Here is a 23,427-nt window from a genome sequence, read left to right as displayed (position 1 = left end):
AGGTATGTCTGATTTATTGGATAAAATTGTGTCATGTTATTTGCACCAGGTTTAAGTGGACGCAGGGGCAACAAACATCCTGTACCTGCTATGGAGGAAGTGACTGCTTGTCTGATTTTGTGAATTTTTTCTGTGAAAAAGGAAGCAAATTCATTGCAGGCCTTGGAGGATAAAAGTTCAGAGGCTACTGACACAGGAGGGTTTGTTAGCCTGTCGACAGTAGCAAACAGTGCACGTGCATTATTATTGTTTTTGGTGATGATGTCAGAGAAGAAGGACCGCCTTGCATTTTTCAGTTCTGAACTATAAATGCAAAGTCTTTCTTTATAGATGTCATAATGAACTTGTAGATTTGTTTTCCGCCACTGGCGTTCAGCTTTTCAACACTGTCTTTTTTCATTTCTTCTTAAAGTTATTTTTTTGGGGGCATTTTCCATTTTTATGACAGGACAGTGGATAGAGTCTTGAAAGGGGGGAGAGAGAGAGTGGATGCGGAAAGGGCCACAGGCCGGATTCGAACCCGGGCCGCCGCGGTCAGGACCAAGCCTTAATACATGGACGCCCGCTCTACCAACTGAGCTAACCCAGGCGCCCCTTTTTTCATTTCTTACTAACATGGCATTTCTCCATGGAGATTTTTTCTTACCAGAGACAATCTTCACCGTGGTGGGTGCAATGGTATCAATAACATTTGTAATTTTAGAATTGAAATTATCTACAAGCTCATTGACAGACATCCAGGGGAGGGTGGGTGTGGAAGAGAAAGCCTGAACAAATTGATCACTGGTATTTTCAGTGATATACCTTTTTGTGATTACCTCTGTCTGATGATTTCTGTGCACAGGAAGAGTACTCTCAAAGAATACACAGGAATGATCAGACAGAGCAACATCCATCACTACAACCTTGGAAATGTTCAGGCCCTTTGATATGATTAAGTCCAAAGTGTGTCCCCTATTGTGTGTGGGCTCTGTCTCATTCCATAGTTATCAAGAACCTGACACAGTTCTTTTGCCCCTCTGTCCTGTTGGTTGTCAACATGGATGTTAAAATCACCAACAATGACTACACAGTCAAAGTCAACACAAATTACAGACAGCAGTTCAGTAAAATCATCCAAAAAGTTTGCACAGTATTTAGGTGGCCTGTAGATATTCAGAAAACAAAGCTCGAGAAGAGGAGTTCAGCTGAACAGCGACATATTCAAAAGAAGCAAAATGTCCATAAGAAATCTGTTTGCATTGGAGAGAATCATTAAACAATATGGCAACTCCACCTCCTTTCTTATGTATTCTAGTTTCGCTTATAAAACTAAAGTTGGGAGGAGTTGACTCGATAAGAACAGCTGCACTGTTATTTTGGTCTAACCAAGTTTCAGTTAAAAACATAAAATCAAGCTTGTGCTCAATAATAAAATCATTGATTAAAAAAGTATTTCCTGCCAAAGACCTGGCGTTTAACAGGGCTAGCTTTAATGTGCTAGAAGCATTATTATTTTTTTTTGGGACATGGCTTGGCTGGCAAGGAATCAATGCTAAATTTGATAAATTTGCAGTAAAAATCTTCCTGTTTCTTTGCTGAGTCACCATTCTTTTTCTACTACTTATTAGAACTGAGATAGAAGAAGCTCTTATCACACAGGGCCCCAGCTTGTCCTGGAAACGGTCACGTGTATCATTAGCCTTGAAGCCTGGACCCAGCACATATCAGTAAATGATTATAAAATCCTGAGACACAAGAGCTTGAAAATGAATTCACTTTCTTCCCCCAAACTTCAGTGAATCACCTTCAGAGTGAAAGTCCACACAGGCTTCGATGACGGAATTTATCATTTAAAGATAACAATAAATGATGTGAGTCTCTAAAACAGACAGATATTATAGAGATTCATCATCACACTACAGCTTCTAGCTTTTGCTTCAGCCTAAGTTCTGAAAACCCACGGATCGTCCTTACGGAGAGCAGCGATCAGAACTGAGCTGGCTTCAGTTCCCTTATGTCGCACCGTGTCGATCAGGTCTCGTGCTTTATCTCTCTTGGCTTTTGTTCTGATTGACTGCATTTCATTATCGCTTATAACGCGACGCTGAAAGAGTTCATCCAGAAGCTTATTCAGATTAGGATCAGACATTCCCTCTACAAACTTTGATCGAACCAACCGCAGCCTCTCTTCTGGTGTGACGCTGTCCTCCGGTGTGACGCTGTCCTCCGGTGGGACGCTGTCCTCCGGTGGGACGCTGTCCTCTGGTGGGACGTTCCTCTGAGGGATTTCCATTCTTAGATCTGGGAGATAACCAGGGAAAGAAACAATCACTTTTAAAGAGCAATTCAGCTGAAATGAAACGTCATGTTTCTGTACAGCAACATGTCCGCTCTGTAAATCAGTTCTGTGTTCAAAATCAGAAACCAAAAGGGAGACATTGATGTTTTATATTTTTTGGTTTCATGATTCTTCTCTGTGGTGAGTGCATGTTCTCCCCGTGTTGGCGTGGGTTTTCTCCGGCTTCCTCCCTCAGTTCAGAGACATGTTCTGTAGGTTGGGTTAAACGATGACTCTAAATTGCTTGTAGGTGTGAATGTGAGTGTGCATGTCTGTCTGTGTGTGTGTGTGTGTGTGTGTGTGTATGTGTGTGTCATCCCCGTGATTGACTGGACACCTGTCCAGGTGTTCCCCACCAATAACAGCTGGGATGGGGTCCAGCCCCGCCGCGGCCCTCTAATGATAAGCCGTTACAAATAATGGATGGATGATTTCATGAAGGAGCCCTCTATTAATCTGTCGGTATACCGCTAGTTCTGTTTACATAGATGAAGAACTTGTTTCCTTAAGCTGGGGACGCACCGACGCAACATAAGCGAACTAGCGGCAATGAAGGTTGCCTTTGGCGTCGCCCAACGTCGCCGTTGTTTTGGCCAACAAATGGCACTTGAACACACCGCAAAGACGCCAGCCGACAGTCGGTTAGCACGTACGTTCTGCTCCTGGTGAGAAGAAATGACTCTCCACATCAGCAGGCGGATATACAAGCCGTTGTTATATGATACGTACAACGTATGAAACATGATACGTATATGAAACAAAGCGGACCATTTTCACACCGCTCTCACTTACCACTTAGCTTCATTCCAGATGTTTATGTCGCTGTGAGAATATGGTACTGTCAGGTATCCACATGTTGACGTTGGTAGAGTAGTGTAACGTAATGTGTTCGTAGCGAATGAGAAATAATCGTGATCTCAAAATTGATCAAAATAATAAAAGGTCATCTTTACCTGTCAGACACACTTCACGTTTCCAGACGTCGCCTGTCCTCTCTTGATCCTGGACCGTCAAAGTCACTTTCTCTGGGATCGTAGTCATTAAAATTTCAAATGTCGGATGGTAATTTGGTCCATAATCTGAGTCAAATGGTGCACGCTGAAAACCAGAAGCGTGGCGTCATTTTCAGTCTGGTTAGAAATGTTTATCTGGTACTTTCTTAATTGTGAATCTATTTTCAACATGCGGCCAAGATTATATTGATGATAATTCTGCGACTTGACTCACATCAGGTTGTATTGTGAAGCCCTCAGGTTCACAGTGGACACTGTAACTTTGACCAAAGTTGAAAAGACACTTGGCAGAGTTGGGGATGTACGTAGAACCTCTTTGTCGGGCCTCAACCTTCAGAAACAGAACATATTTAATATGCCGTTTCTGCTCATATTGTCGAGTACACTTAAAAACAACAAATGTTTGACCAAAGTGCCTCACAAAGCGATGAGAATTAGAATCAAATAAAACACAGACATAATTAAGAGGATGCAAGTAAATTAATAAACGTGTAGAATAAATAATTCTGGATTAAAATCCCCAAAACATGACACCATTGCTGTCATATAAATAAAACTAAATAAATAAATAAAAACCGAGTGTGATCAGTCTTCAAGGTGACTACTGACAGACTTAAGAAAAGAGACGGGTCTTAAGACAGGTTTGAAGTTATCAATGGAGGGGGGAGATGTAATGATGAGGGGGAAACTGTTCCTCCATTCAGGGCCAACAATCAGAAGAGCCCAATCACCCCGGGATTCTAACTGGGAGCGTGGAGTCAGCAGATCTGAGGGGTCTGGAGTTGGAATAGGGGACCTGGTCTCAGTCCATTCAGAGCTTTAAAAAGAAATCAAAGTACCTTAAAATCAACTCTGTCCTTCACTGGTAACCAGTGAATAGAAGCCAACACACCAGTGCAGGGAGATATGGTCTCTCTTCCTGCTGCCAGTAATGAGTCATTTTAAACCAGACAGGCTGTCTGGCTGGAAGAAATAAAAGCATGAACTAAGATACTTTTCAGGTCCTTATTGCACTTCACAAAGGAGTAAAAACAGCACGGGTCACCAAGGCTGCAGTCGAAAAGTCAAAAAATGACGTCCTAACGTCTTTTCCTAACCACTTCTCCTTGACCTCGATGGGAAACGTCATGAGGTCAAGGAAAGATGAGGAGGAGAATTCAGAAGGATTTAGGAAAAGACAACCGTGGTGTTCAGAGAATCCGACTGCTCTTTAACTAGACTCCGTAATTATGATGCGACGGCGGCGGATGTTAGTGACGCAGGTCTGCTGTGGTGAAACTACAATGTTCTGAAGATGGACTACAAAAGGCGCTGCTTCCCACCACGCGTTGTTAAACAGCTCTTTCAGTGACAGACTGCTTCACCCGCAGTGTGTTAAAGAGAGATACAACAGGTCTTCCTGCTGCTGGAACACTTTACATCAACATATAGTAAAGATTATCTGACCTAACGAGGACAACCGGTGAAAAATATCACTTCTTTACCAATAAACAAAGGAATATATGATAAATATTAAGTTAATTGTTGGAGTTATAGAGAAGGTGTAGCACCATATACTTCTTCCAACTTCTTTTCAAACATGTAATATTTATTTATGTTGATTATTTGTTAAGTGATTGTTTGCTTGTAGCGCTGCCCACACATAGCGACATGTTGTGTTAAATTTAACAGTTTAGTTCCTGTAGTGTGTGGAGAGAAACAGCAACAGCACACACTAACAGATTCATTCATCAACAACAAGAGTCGGCACTAAAAAAAAACAGACATCTCTCTAAATCTCTGGCGATCAAACGTGACTTTAGTGTAAACAAACATGGCGGACGACGGGCAGGAAGAATTAGTGATGGTAGTTTTTACTTTGTACTGAACATTGAGGAAGGATGGATGGATGAAGTCATGGAGACACGTTAAATAAACACTAATCAACACGTTGCTCCTCCATCTCTGAGCTCCATCTTACTACTACTTTATGCTTCACGTTTAGCATTAGCTCATGCGTTAGCCGCGGCCGCCATGACGGCGGTGGTTGTCCGTCCTTCTTCAGTCAGCTTGGTTCTCTATTGGCTATCGTTCTTTCCCACGTGACTGCGTCATCGCCTGTCCTCGGGGTTCCCCACACACAACAGGAGATCCCATCGGAAATATTCAACATGTTTAATATGTGAAATCGGTGCGTCCAGGATGGACTTCAGAGCCGATCGGGAGATGTAGAAAACACTCTGAATATACCTCACACCACAGGAACATCTGGAAAGATCACCTTCAGAACCATCAATCAATCAATCAGGGCTTTGCTGACAATGGTCAGCAGGAATCAGGACTAAACTCAGCTGATTCATGTGTAGTGTGGACCCAGCGTCAATCTGTTCTAACAAAGGCTGATCTGTCTTGGGGGGTAGGAGGACAACCACTGAAGAGCATGTCCCTCTTTTCCAACACCACTGATGCAACAAGTGTGTCGCAGCCGTGTGCATCACTTTTTAGTGTCCCCTGGAAACAGTTTCCCTCGTCGTCTGTGCTTCTTGCAGCAGCTTTCTGTATTTGGTTGTTTCCCTATTTACAGGATTTGTTGTCACATTGGTGAAGATGTTTTCTTAATTTGATTGTAAAACACAGTTAAATTTAGTCTATTTGCTTGTGTTTTTTTAAAAGTTGCAGTTTGTTGAGCTCTCATGGCCACCGTACCTTCAGGCCACTGTTTACTATTTACACCCTCTGGTGGTTGGATCACGAATGACAATGGCAGACAGAAAGGCAGCGCCGAGAGCAAAACACAGAAAGAATATGACAGATGGCTTTACCTCGGTTACATCGACGTTGCTGTTCAGCAGTAAGATATCGAGTACTTGATGTGTTCTGTTGGGAGTTCGGAGGAACAGCAGAACTTGGCCATTTATCGGCCATATGAGGTTCCGAAGCCTATCCCAGATCAGGCCATAGGCAGAGAGGTGAGAGATCTTCACAACCACATGGGTGTCTGTAATCTCCAGCGGCTCCAAGATGCTCATTTCATCATCAGAGATGTGAGCAACAGACAACAGGCCATCGGAGAGCAATGCTGTGAAAGCAAAGAGCTGTTAAACTTTTGTTTTAATGCTAACAGGTTCATCTACCCAATTCATTTCTAACCACTTGCCACAATCTATTGCCTCTAACTCTGGAACATCCCGAGGATGTGCCACTTCACCTCTATTCTTTACCTCCTATTTTTGAATTCGTTATTATTTTACTGTTCCACGTGTGATCTGATGTGTGCATTTAGCGTTGTGCATAAAATCCGTTACAATTATATATATATATATATATATATATATATATATATATATATATATATATATTCACATGTCACCAAATGCAGCTAATCTCAACAAAGTACACATAAATAAACATTTTTGCAATTTTACTATTAATTTTTAACAATGTCTTTACCTTCCTTTGTTTCACAGTGTTGGAGGTGGAGCTGACGGAGAGCAGCATCCTCAGAACACTTGATGTTAAACAGCGGCCCTGCAGCCATTTTGCCAGCTGATTGGAGGAGGCTCTCATCCCATTGGACGGTCCTGTACAGTAGCTCCGCCTCCTGAGCCATGACAAACACCAGTCCAGTCAAAGCGCACTGGAACACACCTGGACCAGGACACCTGAAGCTGTAGGACAAAGAGGGACAAACTGATATAACAAGCATTTATTGACCTGTTAGTCTCTCTCTTTTAGTCAAGGCCTCAGCAAGGAAACGAGGTTGGTTGGGATATGACATGCTTTCTTTAAAGTTGGTGGGACATATCACCACCATCCACATCTTTATCTGTGCTTATAAACTGGAGCCAAACAGCTCCATGTTGAAATCTAATTTCTGATGTTGAGGTTGAACCACAGCCTGCGCCTGGGCAGGATGCTAGCGCAGAGGTAGTTAGTTTGTTGCCACCTCAACCCAAACCTGTTGAAGGAAAAACAGAATCCTTTTTAAGAGGGAAAGCCTGTGTTAAAAAGAACGTTATCACTTATGCACATCAGGGTTGCATCTGTTGACCTTGACAGATAAGACTCAATTCCCTTCAGGGCTAGGTGATATGTTAAAATCAATATCACCACATTAACAAGGCAAAAGTGAGCATGGCTTACATACCCCCCCGCTCACTGCTTGACCCCTACTAAAGAAGGACCAAAGGTTTTGCCCTTTTGGAAAAATTTCAAAAATCTTGGGCACCCTGGACTTCTAACCCCCAAAAGGCACAACTAGACCAAACTGTCAACCATCACACCAAATTTGATTGATTAGTTCTGCTCTGAAAATGAAAGTGTGATGGACGGAAGGACGGAAGGACGGAAGGACGGACAGACACGCGGAGCGCTATATAATCCTGACTACGTTGTTGCGGGGGTATAATAAAGACAATATTACAATATTGGCCTGTATGTCCATATATCAAGCATATGCAAACTCACATATAAACTAGTCAAAATAATCTTGAATGCAAACTGAGCCTAAACACAAATTAATACTATATATTAGGGCTGTCAATCGATTCAGATATTTAATTGCGATTATTCACACGATTGTCAATGATTAATCGCAAATTAATCAAATTTTTTATCTGTTCAAAATGTACCTTAAAGGGAGATTTGTCAAATATTTAATACTCTTATCAACATGGAAGTGGACAAATATGCTGCTTTATGCAAATGTATTTTCATTCACATATCTGGAGGTCAGAGGTCAAGGGACCCCCATTGAAAATGGACATGACAGTTTTTCCTCGCCAAAATTTAGTGCAAGTTTGGAGCGTTATTTAACCTCCTTCATGACGAGCTAGTGTGACATGGTTGGTACCGATGGATTCATCAGGTTTTATAGTTTCATGTGAGTGCACTACAACCTCTGGCAGAGCATTTTGGCAAATTTTTCTTGGGCACTCCCCACATAATCAGCTGTGCTGCTCATCCCACAAATGCATGATCCTTACAAGTTGGACATCATTGCGAAGGTAAATAAACAGGCTTTCCAATGATGTAAAATACAATGACCATTAGCATTGTAGCAACAGAGAAATAATCCACCAAACACAAGTTTCTGAACTTTGTTTTTCCAGTATATATTGAAAGCTATTTATACATCACTGCCCCATCTAGACGTTAAATTAATAAGTCTGTTAATTTACGCATTCATACATCAGCATTTTTGTTGTTTTTTCCAGCTGTCCTTCCTGCATTTGGCAGCTTCAGCTGGGTTACTGTTAGTCTGATTATGTGTTTAACTTCTCGATCTTGGTTGTTAGGGTTAGTTAAGCCAGATAACTAGAAGATACCCTGGGTATGTTGTACTGGCTTCGTAGTACAGGCCTCTGGTGATTACATTCACACTTAATCATAAAGTGGTGTTCATTCTGGAGATTATCTTGCTGAATAAAACGTGTCAGTATCATAAACACAGAGCTGATTTTCTGCAATAATCCAAAACCCAATGGAACAATCCCATTGGCTGTTAGTGAAGGGAACCAGAGAGATGCCAACTTCCTGATTTGCCTACAAAAATATGTCATCCCTGCAGCACTCTATTGGTGTTGTTCATTCCTTATTAAACTCTCATAATTTGGAACCCTCAACTTTGTGAAGGATTCAGTGGGAGGAAGACTTGGGGACACAGTTTCCTGATAAAGTTTAGAAGAAGGCTTCAGATAGGGTACATTCCTCTTTAATTTCCTAACGACATACAATTATCCAGGTCAAAAGTTTAACATCGTCTTCACTGGTCTAAAGTAAAGCTAGCCAAGTCCATGTCTGGTGTGGATCCTGTGTGTGATCGATGCAGGCTAGCACCGGCCACCCTGTCACAGTGAGCTGGTTTTGTCCAAAACTAAATGTAGTTTCTGGCAATCAATATCACACACTCTGGGTCCAGAGTTTATACGATTACCTGTATGAAGATTCAGCTGTCTGCTCAGGTGAGAAGGATGTTGGAGCCTGGAATCAAAAAAGGAACAGAATTAGTTATTTTAATAGAAATACCAACTTGTCTTAGTGTTTAATAAAGTGATGAAATACTAGATCCACACTGTCAATACTCAACTCAAGCACCCTGTATAAATCAGAGAGGAAATGACTTCAATGGAGTGACAGTGTGAGGTGTGTTAGAGAAGGCTACACAGAAGGAGGGTCTCAATAATCAGCATGTATTTAGCTCCTGATTTACTAACGCATCAGTACCAGTACCAGCTCCAGCTCCAGCACCAACAACTGCTCCTTTCTCACCTTTTTGTCGTCCTCAGGTAGCTTTATTCCCTCATTCAGTTTGACATCTGAGTCACCTGAAAGTGAAAGAGGAAAAACAGGATCAAATATTCATGAATATTGTTCAAATAGACGTGATCTTAACAGCTGGGAAAAAAAATGGAGTTGAGTAACAGTTTTGTTGTACAATGAGGACATTCTCATTTTAAGATCAGATGTGAGAGTACAATAGTTTGATGAATGGGGGAAGTTGTTTCAATACTCACATTCTTTGTGTCCGGCAGCTCTGTAGACCTTCTTGTCAATCCTGTAGAGATCAACACAGTCAGAAAAGTTATGGAACATGAGTTAGCATCAGTCTATCAGAATTAAATTCTTATCGTCATATCTGCACCACAAAGACCACAACTGACTGCTGACAATCATGTTCTGTGCCTACATTAAAGGAAATAACTAGTCATTAGTCTAGATCCAACACACATCAAAAGAAAACACAACTAACTACACTTTTCACTCGACTGTAAATTCACACGTCTGTAAAAACATTGCTGACTGACTGTAAAATGTTGCTTTGCATTACCAGCTTGTTTTTTGTTGTTTGTGGAAGAATGAAAGAATGCAGAGAAGAAAAGAAACATAGGATGTGGGGGGGCGGCAGTAGCTCAGTCCGACGGCTTGGGAACCGGAGGGTCGCCGGTCAGGTGGTCAGGTGACTGTCCCCGTGGTCAGGTGACTGTCCCCGTGGTCAGGTGACTGTCTCCGTGGTCAGGTGACTGTCTCCGTGGTCAGGTGACTGTCCCCGTGGTCATGTGACTGTCCCCGTGGTCATGTAACTGTCTCTGTGGTCATGTGACTGTCCCTGTGGTCTCTCAGTGAACAGTTGTAGAGATGTCTGTACAGGCGAAGCTGCTCGGCCAGTCTTCCCTCGAAGGCGTCCATGTTGGAATGAAAGACAGTGCACGCAGTCGGCACGTAGTTAGAAAACTTCAGAGGTGCACGACAGACCACAGCGACAACTCTGGCGCACGCACCTCACGCCGGCTTCATTACTTCACCATAAACCAGGCTTTACTGGTTGGATGAGGTGAACACACAGTGGAGCTGCAGGGATACCCCACAGGAGTAACACACTGACAGTTGAGTGTTTAGTGCAATACTGCTGGAACCAGCATGGACCGACTCCGACCCTCTACTGACCTCAGAGACTCCAGTCTACAGTGTGGACTCTCCACAAGATCAGACAGCAGCTTCACTCCTGAATCCTGCAGCTTGTTGTCTCTCAGCTTCAGCTCTCTCAGATGGGAGGGGTTGGACTTCAGAGCTGAGTCCAGAGAAGCACAGCTGATCTCTGACAAACTGCAGTCACTCAATCTGAATAAAGAATAAATTATGTAAGTTTAGAAGACAACGTTCCTGCTTGAAATCATTCAGTGTTTAATAATGTGTTCAGAGCTGAAGAAGGTTTAGAACGTAGAAGTTTAGAAAATGTAAACTCCAAACACCTGAGGCCAACAGGATGCAGGTTAAAAACTGTAAAATACAAACAGTGAAACAGAGCTCTCATTAATATGAATGACAACGAGCTGCTACTTCAATAAAGACGTAGTGACTTCACCTCTTAAACTCTGACAGCTCCACAAGTGGATCCATCTATACAAACTCATGTTGAGCAGCCAAACACAAATAAAAACCACAGAAACTGATTCAAGATTCAACTCAAGATCTCAAAGTTTCTAAAGATGTCAAATATATCAGGATGGATTTGGGGGAAATGTGAAAAAAAGACATCTACAAAATATATATTTTAGGAATAGTGAAGTCATAAAATCAAAGCATCTTCAGTTTAAAGTCTTCAGTCAGTAAAAGCATCATATAGCTTCATAAAAGTTATAGAAAAAACAAATAGTGAATATATTTGTTATTGTCTGATAGCTCAAATAGAGATTGATTTATTCTTTATATTTATGTATTTATATATATGTAAATATATATATATATTTATATATATTTAAATATATATATATATATATATATATATATATATATATATATATATATATATATTTTTAAACTTATGTTTTATTGGTATATAAAACAAAGCACAAACAAAGATGTTCTTCCAGCAAAATTCTTTCCACACCCTGGAGCTGGTGGTAGTTTGTTGAATGTTACATATATTATACCAGTCTTCTTCAGTTAGTTGCATTTTGCTTTCTTTTACCCATTTATCTCTAACATACAGTGTGGTGATTCCTCTCCTCTTCACTAGCCCTTGATACAGCATTTATATCACTCTACCTGTGATGTTCTTGTATGCTTTAAAAAGTGTCCCAATCACTCTGCTTGGCTCGTGGGGGAAATCTGGCTTTATTTCTTTCTCAAAGAAGTCTCTGACCTGCAGATATCTAAACAAATCTTGGTTCTCCCAGTGAAATTCCTCCTTCAATTCTTGAAAACCTTTCATTTTGCCCCTGTCGATAATTGTGCTTATTGCTGTAATGCCCTTGTTTGCCCATACCACAAATCTGTTATCGAGGATCCCGGGTTTGAATTTGGAGTCATAAGCTTTGATCTCCCCCTCCAATTTGTATTTTCTGACCCCTGTATGCCAGGTTCCCAGAGTAAACTTAGTGATTGAGTCAAGCATTTTCTCATTTTCCTTAAACATATCCCTATTTGCAATGATGCTTCGGACATGGCTTCCCTCCGTTGTTAGTTCAATTTCTTTCCATCTTGCACTAAATCTTGTATCGCACCAATACACCAGTGGTCGAAGCTGTGCAGCATAATAATATTCTAGGAGGTTCCCAAGCGCCATCCCTCCTTTGTCCTTGTGAATTTGTAGAGTAGTATACTTTATCCTTGGCTCCCCTCCGCCCCCCAAATGAACCTTGAGATTTTTTATCCCATTCCACAAACTGTAGCTGAGGAATTTCTCATATAATTTCTTTTAACATGAGGGAAGTCAGGTGTTGTGATATATTAAGGTTTTAAATTTGTAGCTCAACATTGCTCTACCTGTCAATGGACTAAACCACTGAAGAAGAAATCAGCCTTATGTCTGCAGTTTAGTGTCATCACAACTTTCACATCATATTAATCTCAGTACACAAGTAAAAAATGGTGTCTGACCTCAGAGTCTCCAGTCTACAGTGTGGACTCTCCAGAAAACCACACAGCAACTTCACTCCTGAATCCTTCAGGTTGTTTCCACTCAGATCCAGCTCTCTCAGATAGGAGGGGTTGGACTTCAGAGCTGAGGCCAGAGAAGCACAGCTGATCTCTGACAAACTGCAGCTCCTCAATCTGAATAAAGAATAAATGATGTAAGTTTAGAAGACAACGTTCCTGCTTGAAATCATTCAATGTTTAATAATGTGTTCAGAGCTGAAGAAGGCTTAGAACGTAGAAGTTTAGAAAATGTAAACTCCAAACACCTGAAGCCAACAGGATGCAGGTTAAAAACTGTAAAATACAAACAGTGAAACAGAGCTCTCATTAATATGAATGACAACGTGCTGCTACTTCAATAAAGACGTAGTGACTTCACCTCTTAAACTCTGACAGCTCCACCTGTGAATCTATCTATACAAACTCATGTTGAGCAGCCAAACACAAATAAAAACCACAGAAACTGATTCAAGATTCAACTCAAGATCTCACAGTTTCTAAAGATGTCAAATATATCATGATGGATTTGGGGGGAAATGTGAAAAAAAGACATCTACAAAATATATATTTTAGGAATAGTGGAGTCATAAAATCAAAGCATCTTCAGTTTAAAGTCTTCAGTCAGTAAAAGCATCATATAGCTTCATAACATTTATAGAAAAACCAAATAGTGAATATATTTGTTATTGTCTGATAGCTGAAATAGAGATTATTGATTTATTCTTCATATTTATGTATTTTTTTATAATTCATTTTAACATGATTAAAGTCAGGTGTTGTGATATATTAAGGTTTTAAATGTGTAGCTCAACATTGCTCTGCCACTGTCAGTGGACTAAACCACTGAAGAAGAAAATGGCCTTTAGCATTAAGATTCTCAGTGTGGATCAGTATAATATCAGCCTTATGTCTGCAGTTTAGTGTCACCACAACTTTCACATCATATTAATCTCAGTACACAAGTAAAAAAGTGGTGTCTGACCTTAGAGTCTCCAGTCTCCATGGGAGTAACACACTGACAGTTGAGTGTTTAGTGCAATACTGCTGGAACCAGCATGGACCGACTCCGACCCTTTACTGACCTCAGAGACTCCAGTCTACAGTGTGGACTCTCCACAAGATCAGACAGCAGCTTCACTCCTGAATCCTGCAGCTCGTTGTAGTTCAGATCCAGCTCTCTCAGATGGGAGGGGTTGGACTTCAGAGCTGAGACCAGAGAAGCACAGCTGATCTCTGACAAACTGCAGTCACTCAATCTGAATAAAGAATAAATGATGAAGATAAAAATCACTTTATAATCCAATCAGATGTGTTCAGGTTTTAAATGTGTAGCTCAAAATCACTATGTCCTAATCAATGATCTTTTCCCTAAAATGAGTAGAGTGACTTTGTCATTGTGTTATTGTGGATCATCATAATGTCAGCCTTCTACAGACATCATCCAGATGTCACCACATCATTTATACATCTGTTCATGTCAACACACATTAATAACATGCTGCTGATCTCAGTCAAGTCTGGAATTAGAGGATCAATATTAAATCAGACTCTTTGGACTTCATTACTTCATTTATTACATGGCCTTCTTCTCACTGTATCTGGTAGCTTAGCAGGTTTATGTCATTTACAGGAAAGGTCCACATTTGTTCAAGTGTGTCTATAAACATCTCACATGTCATATGTAAAAGACTTATTGGTGGCAGTAATCATTCCTCCTGTGAAGTGGTCCCTTCATAACACAACTACACTGTAAGAAATGACTTCAGAAGTTCAACTGAAACTAATATGAAGATTCAGCAGTCTGAGTCCGACAAATCAACTGAGTGTTTACCAAACTTCCCTCTTTGAGTTACTAATCGTCCTGCAGCTCAACAAAGAAACTGTCAAGCACAACATACTGACTGGATTCATACTAAGGCTGAGCAATATATCCATATTATATCGATATCGTGATATGAGACGAGATATCGTCTTAGACTTTGGATATCCTAATATCTAGGCCTGTCAAAGTTAATTGTTTTAACTGCACTAATTTCTTTAACAGATGAACGCAATCAAACCACCGGACGTTGTAGCGGGATCAGTTTTAAAGCTAGATTGAAGATACGGGTATCATATGAATCTAGAAAAACCTAAAGAATCCATTGGTACCATCCATGTTATACTAGCTCGTCAGGAAGGAGGTTAAATAACGCTCCAAACTTACGCTAAATTTTGGCGAGGAAAAACTGTCATTTTCAAAGAGGTCCCTTGACCTCTGACCTCCAGATAAGTGAATGTAAATGGGTTCTATGTGTTAAGTGCTTGGTTACCTACTGCGCATGTGTTAAGTGTTTTACTTTCAGTTTTATTAATGTGCTGCCTGTAGCCGCAGTTGTTGATGTCGAGTTCAAGTTTGAGTAAAGTCTGAATATGCGAAGTTGACGTTGGAATTATTGAACTAACATTGGTAGCAGAGGATGTCCGCTGGCAATTACAAAGTTCCGCCACCGTTTGATGAGAAGAAGTCATACGAAAGTTGGAAAAATTAGGTCGAAATCTGGAGGCTCGTTACCGACCTGGAGAGGAAGAAGCAGGCTTTGGCAGTTGCCTTGTCGCTAAAGGGAAGACCGAGGAACAGTGCACTGGAAATCGCCGCAATGGATTTGAACAAAGATGATGGAATAACTACACTTCTCACAAAATTGGATTCTGTGTTTTTGAAAGAGGAAACGGATCGCTAGTACGAAACCTACACGGCATTTGACCGCGTCACAAGAGAAAATGGCGTCTCTATGGTTGATTACATTGTTGATTTTGAACGGCGATACAACAGAATAAGTATATTTAAAATAGAGCTTCCAGATGCTGTGTTGGCTTTCAAGCTACTAGATACTGCTGGACTTAATGTTAATGACAAACAGTTGGCGCTTACCACGTGTCCAAGCTTGAATTGAGATCTTCAGGACATTATTGTGTGAACATAAGAGATGTGAGTAACACAGATGAAAACAAGATCCTAACTGAGGATCACAATCTTACTGATAAGCCATCAGCTTAAGAGGGTACTAACATGAATACCTGGCTAGCCCAGCACAACGCAGCATTACATGCTGCAAGAAGAGCATTTACAGAAGCTGAATGCTCTGAGAGGATCCGAAGAGCGCTTCGTAAATAACTGCGGTCCATTGATGACCGATACGAGACAGGCGACAAAGTCTACTACAAACGGATGGATTGTACAGAATAGAAACAGTCCAGGTGTGGTCATCGGCCAATATGACCACATGGTGATGGTGTGGTGATATTTGTGAGGCATGGGGGCACCTATGTTCGCGTACATCACTCCAGGCTTCGAAAGATAGATGGCTCACAAGCAGTGCCAGGAGAAATGGACAATCAGCTGGAGGTGACTGAAAATCATATCGTCTCACCAGAATCTGGGCCAAATGAGAATAACTATGACACTGAAAATGAAAGTGAGGAAGAGATGCCTACAAATGATGAATCTCTTGATGCTAAGGATAACAGTGAGTCCCCTCACACACCAATACAGCCTGAAGGGGGAAATCATGGTCAATCTGAAGCCTCACAGACACTCAATCACGACTTGTGAAGGAATTAGGCTGAAAATTGGACAGTTAGTTACATACACAGATAGTGGAAGTGGCCAAGCACACACTGCGAAAATCCTCAGCCGCGCAGGAAAAGCCACTGGAACATACAAAAACTGGTACAACTTGCAGTACACTGAGCCTGAAGAAATTTCTGGCACAAGAGGGTCAGTTGACTTAGGACAAGTAGAAGATCTTCAGGTGCTTCCATCTGAGCATGCCCAGTTATGCGCTGACTGCCATGAAGATAACATACTTATTGTGAATGATGATGCCTTCATGTCTGCCAAACACGCTGGACTCAGCAACTGGAAAAAGAATGATGTGTTTGAAGAGGTGACAGATGAAGGCCAGAAATGTATCTCTATGAGGTGGGTGTGCACATTCAAGGAGAAACCTGATGGTGTTGTACCTAAGGCTAGATTAGTTGCAAGGGCCTTTGAAGAAATTCACACTCAGTAGCGCCCAAAAGACTCACTTACATGCGCCTCAGAGTCTCTGAAAAAGATCATGGCTCTAATATGTAAAAAGAAAGGCAGCTGAACTCCATGGACATTAAACCAGCCTTTTTACAGGGTAAAGAGTTAACCCGTAATGTCTATATCCGTCCTCCTCAAGAAGATCAGAGTACAGGAACTCTATGAAAGTTGAAGAAGTGTGTTTATGGATTAGCAGATGCTTCTTTGTATTGGTACAACAGAGTGAAAGACACCATGCAGCAGTTGGGAGCTACTGTGTCACAAGTTGATCCAGCAGTGTTCTACTGGCTGAATGACTCCTGCAATGTGATGGGAGTTCTTGCCTGTCATGTGGATGATTTCATCTGGGGTGGTTCAGAAAAGTTCTCCACAACAGTCATCCCTCACTTGAAAGCTGCTTTCCATGTTGGATGTGAAGAACACAATAGCTTCAGCTACATTGGAATGGAGGTTCACTTATTGGAGGATGAGATACAGGTGCAACAAAGTATGTACATAAAGAATCTGCAACCCATTCCTGTGGACCTCACCAGAGCCACACAGCGAGATGCTCCTCTAACAGACAATGAAACTGACATGCTAAAGTCAAAGATTGGCCAAATATTGTGGGTAGCAAAACAGAGTACACCCGACATAATGTGTGACATATCCATCTTGGCATCCAGTACAAAGCATGCTACTGTTTAGACTCTGCACTGTGCAAACAAACTTATCAGCAGTGTCAAGTAGCTCATCCACTCTGGGACTATCTAGCAGATCATGTGGTCAGCTACCAAGGAGCAGCTTGTTGACTGCTTGACTAAGAAGGGGACATCAGCACTCGTTCTGCTGAGGGCTCTCAGTGAAGGTGTATGCCGACTTAAAGGCTAAATGGACTATACAACAGAAAACCTTTCTACCCTCAAACTGTAGTTGTTAAAGTTGCAGCTTTAAACCTGTGTATATGTTGATGGTTCTAAATAACAGTAATGTTTGTTTTTTGAGACTGTTTTTCTTTAAAGAAAAAGGGGAGATTGTTAAGTGCTTGGTTACCTACTGCGCATGGGTTAAGTGTCTTACTTTCGGTTTTGTTAATGTGCTGGCTGTAGCTGCAGTTGTTGATATAGAGCTCAAGTTTGAGTAAAGTCTGAATATGCAAAGTTGTCGTTGGAATTATTGAACTAACAATATGGGAACCCAAGAGTCTTCTCTTTACAGACATGCCCACTTTATGATAATCACATGCAGTTTGGGGCAAGTCATAGTCAAGTCAGCACACTGACAGCTGTTGTTGCCTGTTGGGCTGCAGTTTGCCATGTTATTATTTTAGCATATTGTTGATGCTAAATGCAGTACCTGTGAGGGTTTCTGGACAATATCTGTCATTGTTTTGTGTTGTTAATTGATATACAGTGATAAATATATACATAATTTGCATAAAGCAGCACATTTGCCCACTCCAATGTTGATAAGAGTATTAAATACTTGACAAATCTCCCTTTAAGGTACATTTTTAACAGATTAAACAAATGTATGATTAAATATTTTAATTGATTGACAGCCCTAGTAATATCGTGATATGGCATAAGTGTCGTATTTCCCTGTTTTTAAAGGCTACATTACAGTAAAGTGATGTAATTTTCTGAACTTACCAGACTGTTCCAGCTGTTCTATTATTTGTCATTTACACTTAGTCATGAGATCCACGTTACTGATGATTATTTATCAGAAATCTCATTGTGTAAATATTGGTCAAACAATGGTCAACCCTACAATATTGATATCAAAGTATTTGGTCAAAAATATTGTGATATTTGATTTTGTCCAAGTCACCCAGCCCTAATACATCTAACTCAGACTGCTGAAGCCTCTGATTAGTTTAAGATCAAAGTTACAGGTAATTTTACACAGAACAAGACTGTTGATTTAGTCCTCATCTCTTAACACTCTCTCTTATACGGGGATGGCTTTACAGACAGAAGGAACGATGACAGACATCAATAACTCTTTGAATGTACATATGAACATGTGAGTATTTTATTCAGAAAGACTTGAAAAAAACATGAACCTGCAAAGATGTTTCTGATGCAGAATATTTATTTGGTTGTTGTTGTAATCTAAATGTCTGTGGCTTTAAATAATTAGGCAATGCTGACATGAAAACAGAGCAGTTAGATCTGCTGTCAAAAAGAACGTGGGAATAACTTGGAACCATAGAAACCTCTAATTTGATGGGGTCGTTCATAATCATCACTTATGTGCCTTTAAGTTGGTGCAATACGTGTTCGTTGAAGAGTGCTGCACCTTTAGACATGTTCAAATAGAGCGCTACAGGAATGAGTCCTAAAACCCAGAAATGAGTTATCAGTTTTAGCACTTCCTGTTCCATCGTCTGGAGGTCAGTGGGTTTTTTGAATGGGTTTTTAGTTTTTAGATGCCTGAAATAAGGTCTGTGGTTAAAGGTCCAGAGTGTAGGACCTGGCGGTGTGTAGCGGTGAGGTGAGGAGATTGCGACCAACTGAAGCCTCTCCCGTGTGCCAAGCGTGTTGGAGAGCTACGTTAAAGTCCCTCTCTAGAGCCATCTGGAGCAGAGCCAGTGCAGAGAGAGTGTGTGTACAAACTACATAAGCTACAGTCAGTGAACTGACCTCAGAGTCTCCAGTCTACAGTTTGGACTCTCCAGACCAGCAGACAGCAGCTTCACTCCTGAATCCTGCAGGAAGTAGTTTCTACTCAGGTCCAGCTCTCTCAGATGGGAGGGGTTGGACTTCAGAGCTGAGGCCACAACTTCACAGTGAGTATCTGAGAGTCCACAGTGAGAAAGTCTGTCATGACACAAAAAAGACAAAATATGTTATTATGAAAGAGGAGTTTATATTTACTTCATGCATTTGTTGACTAAACAGTTTGATATATACTTCTTTGATTAACATTTGCTCCTCACATCAGTGGTTCAGCTAATCTTATCTCACTGTTTGACATGAAACAATAATTCACATCACTCTCTCTCAAACCTGCAGACTTTTAATATTTGTTTCTCTTTAATCTTGCAGATGAAGAGAGAGAACATGTAGTAACATTGAGGCTTCCATAATGTCCAGTCTATCAGTGTGATCTGATCCATAATGTCCAGTCTGTCAGTGTGATCTGATCCCAGGTCTGTCTGCAAAAAGTTAGCATGAGGCCTTCTTGATTAGAAAAGTATTTTTAAAACTCAGTGAATAAGTAATAATAATATAGTTGATAAAGACCTCTCTTTGCTAGGTACCTGCTGCTGTCAGGTTCACGTCCATACATGGGAAAATTCAGTGACTGCTGCCAGACGGTAGAGAAATGAAACAAATTGTGTAATAATATTAGACCTGTACATAATTAAACATTCATATAATTAGATATGTTGATGACTGCATGGCGTTTTGTCATTAACACTCTTTTCTGAGCATCAAACGTATTCAGCTCACAAACACAATTAACGAACCAATAAGGTTGCAATATTTTCAACATAATGTCATCAGAAAGATGTTATCAGTGTATCAGCATTAAAAACATAACATTGATCTTTGGTGTGTATAAGATCTCTTAAAAAGTCTGAATTCTACCATTCTGCAGTTATATATTCATCAGACTGCTGTTATTGGTGGAAGCTGTGTATTTCCTGCTACTACTCTTCTCTACACCAACAAGAGAGAGAAACACCTGAGTTTCCTTCTGTGAGTAACAGAATAAAAGGAAAGACTTAAAAACAAGATGATGGAACACAACTTGAATTCATGAGCAATAAAATGCACCATTGCTCGATTCAACACACTCAGGGGTTTTACAACGACTATCTTTGTCTCATATGACCAGTAGTTCATGGTGGTTAATGCTAGAGTTGGGTTGATTTTCGGTTTTGCCGGTCTGGTCCGGTGTACGAGCTTGAACCGATTTGATTTTCTGCTAACCGGCAGAACCAACATTTGTCATTGTGACAAATTAAAAAGTATCCTACATCAACAACCTGTGCCGATGGAGTCAAAGTGCTAAATCCAGCCTGTATTGCATTACTAATAAGCAATATGACAACGTGATTAACATAATATTATGATGTTATGTTGGTTAATAAACAAGAAGAGGTTTGTTTACAAGGAAGTTCATGTGTTTTTTTGGGTGGCGAGACGAGACATGGCAGAGCTGATCTCAAAGAAAACTAAAACTGCGGCAACATGGCAACATTTTGGATTTGAAGCCAATGAAAGAGATGAGCCCAAAAACACACAAGGTAGGTTGTAATGTGGTGCCGCTTCTTCTTCTTCTTTAATGTTTATTGGCAGTTGGCAAACCAGCTTAGAGGTGCATTACTGCCACCAAGTAGACTGGAGTCACTGCACTCTCATTCATGGGCTTTCGGTGTAAGGCATCATCCAAAAAGATAAATAAGAAAAAACTGTAAAACGTAACAATTATTAGAAATAAATAGAATAAGTGTTCATTAACTTGACAGCTAGAAACAACCTACTGAAAAAAATGTTCCTCAACATTTGAAACAGCTCAAGAACATCTGTGACAAAATACAACGGACATATTTGTGTAATAAACACGTGGAACACTTATAAGAATATTATATTTTAAGAATAATTTATGTATATTTGAAGAACTACTAATCTACACTGATCTATAAAGTTAATCACATCTGGACTTACTTAGCTTTTCTGCAGTTCCTCACAGCTGGAATCAGTCTCCGTCGTCCCTCCTGTGTTGTGTTGTACTTCTTCAGGTCCAACTCATCCAGAACCTCCTCTGACATCTGCAGCATGTAGGCCAGAGCTGAGCAGTGGATCAAAGAGAGGTTCTTCTCTGATCTGCTCTCTGACTTCAGGAACTCTTGGATCTCCTGATGTACCGAGTGGTCGTTCATCTCCGTCAGACAGTGGAAGATGTTGATGCTTCTGTCAGGAGAGGTTTTTATCTCTGTTCATCTCCTTCAGGTTGTTGAGGATTCTTTGGATGATTTCTGGACTGTTGTTTGTCCGACCCAGCAGACCTCCTAAGAGTTGCTGGTTGGACTCTAGAAAGAGGCCATGAAGGAAGCGAACAAACAGGTCCAGGTGGCCATTTTTACTTTCAAGGGATTTCTCCATGGCTCTCTTCAGGAAGACATCCAGAGATGAGTAATTGTCATTGTTGCTTTCATCACCCTCCATATCATCATCATCTTTCTCCTCATCATCGTCCATCACACACTCATAGTCCTCCTCATCATCATAACTGTCATATTTATGATCCTCATCATCATCCGTCTCCTCCTCATCATCCTCCTCCTCCTCCTCATCATCGTCCATCACACCATCATAGTCCCCCTCCTCATCATCATAACTGTCATATTTATGATCCTCATCATCATCCGTCTCCTCCTCATCATCCTCCTCATCATCATCCATCACACCATCATAGCCCTCCTCTTCATCATCATAACTGTCATATTTATGATCCTCATCATCATCAGCCGTCTGCTCATCAGCCGTCTTCTTATCATCAGCCGTCTTCTTATCATCAGCCGTCTGCTCATCATTATCTTCTCTCATGAAGGCCTCCAGTACCTCTGTGTTCCTGTTTGTGTAACAGTGGGCCATGTAGACTGCAGCCAGAAACTCCTGAATGCTCAGGTGAACAAAGCAGTAGACTGTTTTCTGGAAGATCACACACTCTCTTTTGAAGATCTCTGTACAAACTCCTGAGTACACCGAAGCCTCTGTGACATCAAGACCACACCGCTCCAGGTCTTCTTGGTAGAACATGATGTTTCCTTTCTCCAGCTGTTCAAACGCCAGCCTCCCCAGCTTCAGAAGAACTTCCCTGTCACCCTTCGTCAGCTCCTGTGGACTCGTCTCATGTCCCTCACCATACTTCTGCTTCTTCCTCTTTGTCTGAACCAACAGGAAGTGTGAGTACAGGTCAGTCAGGGTCTTGGGCAGCTCTCCTCTCTGGTCCGTAGTCAACATGTGGTCCAGAACTGTAGCAGTGATCCAGCAGAAGACTGGGATTAGACACATGATGTGGAGGCTCCTGGATGTCTTGATGTGTGAGATGATTCTGCTGGACAGCTCTTCATCACTGACTCTCCTCCTGAAGTACTCCTCCTTCTGGGCATCAGTGAAGCCTCGTAGTTCTGTTACCCTGTCAACACATGCAGGAGGGATCTGATTAGCTGCTGCAGGTCGGGAAGTTATCCAGACGAGAGCTGAGGGAAGCAGATTCCCCTGGATGAGGTTTGTCAACAGCACGTTGACTGATGACTTCTGGGTGACATCAGACACAACCTCGTTGTTGTGGAAATCCAGTGAAGGTCTGCTTTCATCCAGGCCGTCAAAGATGAACAGAACTTTACAGTCAGCGAGCTTCTCTGCTGTGACCTTCTGTAATGTTGGATGGAAAACATGGAGCAGCATGAGAAGACTGTACTGTTCATCTCTGATCAAGTTCAGCTCCCTGAACGAAAGCAGAACCACCAGACTGACACCTTGGTTTTCCAAGCCCTCTACCCAGTCCAGAGTGAACTTCTGCACTGAGAAGGTTTTTCCAATGCCAGCGACGCCGTTCGTCAGAACGACTCTGATGTGTCCCTGTTGGTCAGGTAAGGCTTTAAAGATGTCATGGCACTTGAT

At 41.2% G+C, this 23,427-nt stretch overlaps 1 protein-coding gene across 1 annotated transcript; it reads right to left on the bottom strand.

The window, feature by feature from the left end:
• Positions 1–1,454: 1,454 nt before the first annotated feature.
• On the bottom strand, positions 1,455–22,499 carry LOC119477571 (NACHT, LRR and PYD domains-containing protein 1b allele 2-like). Its single transcript, XM_037751706.1, is given in 14 exon segments — positions 1,455–2,283; positions 3,274–3,418; positions 3,548–3,664; positions 6,135–6,391; positions 6,763–6,980; positions 9,248–9,294; positions 9,583–9,638; positions 9,828–9,868; positions 12,694–12,867; positions 13,815–13,988; positions 19,432–19,608; positions 21,466–21,728; positions 21,730–22,185; positions 22,303–22,499. Coding segments are annotated over 14 exon segments (2,577 nt in total). The 5' UTR covers positions 22,396–22,499; the 3' UTR covers positions 1,455–1,924.
• Positions 22,500–23,427: the final 928 nt, after the last annotated feature.

This window comes from Sebastes umbrosus, chromosome 18, assembly GCF_015220745.1.
Source record: "Sebastes umbrosus isolate fSebUmb1 chromosome 18, fSebUmb1.pri, whole genome shotgun sequence".
Lineage (NCBI taxonomy): Eukaryota > Metazoa > Chordata > Actinopteri > Perciformes > Sebastidae > Sebastes > Sebastes umbrosus.
The sequence above is the reverse complement of the archived record's forward strand: the minus strand, read 5'-3'. Positions and strand labels throughout refer to the sequence as shown.